The following is a 2,837-nucleotide window of genomic DNA, read 5'->3' on the forward strand; positions in this document are numbered from 1 at the left end:
AGGCAGAATGAGGATGGTACCTGGCTACCATGCCTGAATAGTTTGATCCAAGATTCTACAGAATACTAACCAGAATTTCCCAAGGAATCCAGACCATCTAGAGCCATAGATGATAGATGAACTCAAATTATTGCCCTGAGATAATCTTTATATCTTAAATATCTCTGGATGTCTTCTTAAAACCAAACAATAGTTCATCTTAATAAAAGAATATTGTTTATTGCTGTTACATGCTGTGAAGTTGGAACTGACTCATGGCTGAGCCTACCGTGAGTTTTCAGAAGCTGTAAATCACTAGAAGACTGCCCATTTTTGGGGGTTGGGAGCACAACTCTTTATCACTAGGTTTCCAGAGTTCTGTAACAGTATCAGCCTTTGAGCATCACATTATTTTAAAATTTGCCTCTGAGCCAACTCTGACTCACACCAACCATAAGAACACTGCCCTTTCCTGTGCCATCCTCAAGACCATTGTTGTAGTACCTTGTCCATCTTGTTGAGGGTCTTTATTGCTGGCCTTAATACTTTTCCTAGGATTATGTCTTTATACAAGGACTGGTGCCTCCTGATCACATGCCCAAGCATGTGAGGAGACATTTTTCCATCCATGCTTGGTTACACCCCTTTTATATGCGATCAAATGGACAATAACTAAAAAATGCACTGCTGCCAAAGTGGAACCTACTCACAGCTGATCCTCCACTGGGTTTCCAAGAATTACACAGGAAATTGTATTTCTCCTGCGGAGTCATGTGGATTCAAACGCCAGAGAGGTGTGGCCTTTCAGCAGGGCAAGGCTCTACAGACTATACCATCAGAGAGCAAAAGTAATTTATTTTCACACATTACCCTCAAGTAGCTAACCCTTCAATGGGTTTTCAGCAGCTACAAATCACAAAGAAGGTGATCATTCCTCTTTCTTTTGAGGAGACACTGGTGAATTAGAACAGCCAGAGAGGAGCCACTAGGTCAGCTGCACAACTCTACCCACGATTGCTAGGACACCTGGAGAGCTCAGAAGAGCATCTTTAAAAAAGCAGACAAGATGCTTGTGGACAGTGAGTTTGTGTTAATGAGGGAGGAACAACTCAGGAGAGCATTGAAAAATGCAAACAATGTCACTGAAGAGTGGAAGGATTCTTTGTGAACAATATATTCAAACTTTATAAATAAATCAGTATAACCTTAAAAAAAGGAAGTAAATTTTTTCAAAAGGCCAGCTATATGCTTACATAGACTTTCCATCTTTGTAAAATTCCCTTGAAATTCAAGCCTGAGAACTGATTTGAGTCAACTAATTTTAGCCCGCCTTGAAGCTTTGAAATCCTTTCTGGAGTACATTCCCTTTCTCCCAGAAGGCCAGAGACTGAAAACCATCATCACCACAGATCATGCAAGTGTCAATAAAACTAGGAGGCTCTGTGGAAGTTAAAGTATTTATTGATGTGTTTAAACTCGGTACATTCTCCACAGATCATATTAAGGAGTTTGCAAGTGAAGTTTAATCTGTGCATAGTGGAACAAGGCATGGATAGGGCCAATAGGGAGGGAAAGGACTTAAAACAAAATACAACAAAATAAACCTCAAACCCCAAACAAAACCAAGAGAGTCACAGGAATAGAAAAAAACAAACCACAGGTTACCAGAACCTTCAGCTTTAGGGGTAAAAAAAAAGAGGCAGCTTTATCAACATCAACTACACAAGCAATACAGAGCTGTGTAAAGGAAACAAAGCCTTAATGCTTTCCCAGTGTGACACAGCCAGTTTTACGTACAACTGGTATACCTCTTTGCAAAGGAAAACAAACCTCCCCATGTGCTAGTTCTATCAGGGGCCCTTAGCAGCTACTAAACATATTCTTCTGAGTTTGTGGCAGAGACGCTGGTGACAAGAAAAGGATGGCAAAGCAGTAAAAATATAAACGGAGGACAGGAAGTGGACAGTCAGTGCCTCTGGAGGGAAACATCCAAAGAAGAAAAGGATATCACATTTGAAATGGACTCAGTAAGTGGACTTAATAATGGAGAAGAACATCATACACAACTATAGGCTAGCTTCTGTGAAAGAACTGGGCTCAAAAGGGAAGCAGCAGGAGACCCCAATCGGTGTATATATATGAGTCTCACGAGGAGACACTGGAACCGAATGCTTTCTAGACCCTTGGGGGTGGGACGTGCAAAGAGCACATTACTCAGTGGTGAAGCACCAGACTCCATGCATCTGGTTCTTTCAAATGATTGTGAAAGGTGTCAGGATATGTATCAGTGCTCTGTTCCAGTTCCTTGTTTACCTTTTCAGTAAGTTTCTGAAACTCATTTAAAATGGGACTATATTGCCTTTTTAATTTTTAAAAACAAAAATCACAACAGTAAGTGAGCCTTAAAGGGTTGATTCATACAATGCAACTGGACATTTTCCATTTATATAGAAAGCATATGTGAAACCATACAACAGAATTGGGATTTCTGATTAATTTAAAAAAGACTACATCAAATATCTGCAATAGATCATTTTTTCATTTAAGGTTTATATATAGTTATATTAACATTTCTCACCCATTTAAAAGAATGGAATTTGCAATCCTACAGTAGTACTTTATAGTCTTAATAACCCAGGAGTTCTGAATGTAAGATGAAATTCTTTGCAAGCAATTGTTGGTCAGTAGTTGATCCAAAATCCTGGACCTCTTTTGGCCCACCTGCACCACCCTGCTCCAAGCAGGAGGGCACACTTAAATCTGCATCTGCTCCAGGTATTTGTAGGTTGGGTTTTCATAACCATGATTCTGCATCTTGTTCAAGTGACGCTCTTCTGGGGTAAGCATAGGATCAACCT

At 40.0% G+C, this 2,837-nt stretch overlaps 1 protein-coding gene across 1 annotated transcript in view; it reads right to left on the minus strand.

Moving 5' to 3' along the window:
* Nucleotides 1–2,733: 2,733 nt before the first annotated feature.
* APLP2 (amyloid beta (A4) precursor-like protein 2) overlaps nucleotides 2,734–2,837 on the minus strand; it is a 112,382-nt gene continuing 112,278 nt past the window's right edge. Inside the window, exon 17 of the mRNA XM_006901742.1 lies at nucleotides 2,734–2,835. Coding sequence (XP_006901804.1) covers nucleotides 2,734–2,835 — 102 coding nt within the window. The remainder of the gene's footprint in view (nucleotides 2,836–2,837) is intronic.

This window comes from Elephantulus edwardii, unplaced genomic scaffold (assembly GCF_000299155.1).
Source record: "Elephantulus edwardii isolate Elephantulus edwardi_28Jun2011 unplaced genomic scaffold, EleEdw1.0 scaffold00341, whole genome shotgun sequence".
Lineage (NCBI taxonomy): Eukaryota > Metazoa > Chordata > Mammalia > Macroscelidea > Macroscelididae > Elephantulus > Elephantulus edwardii.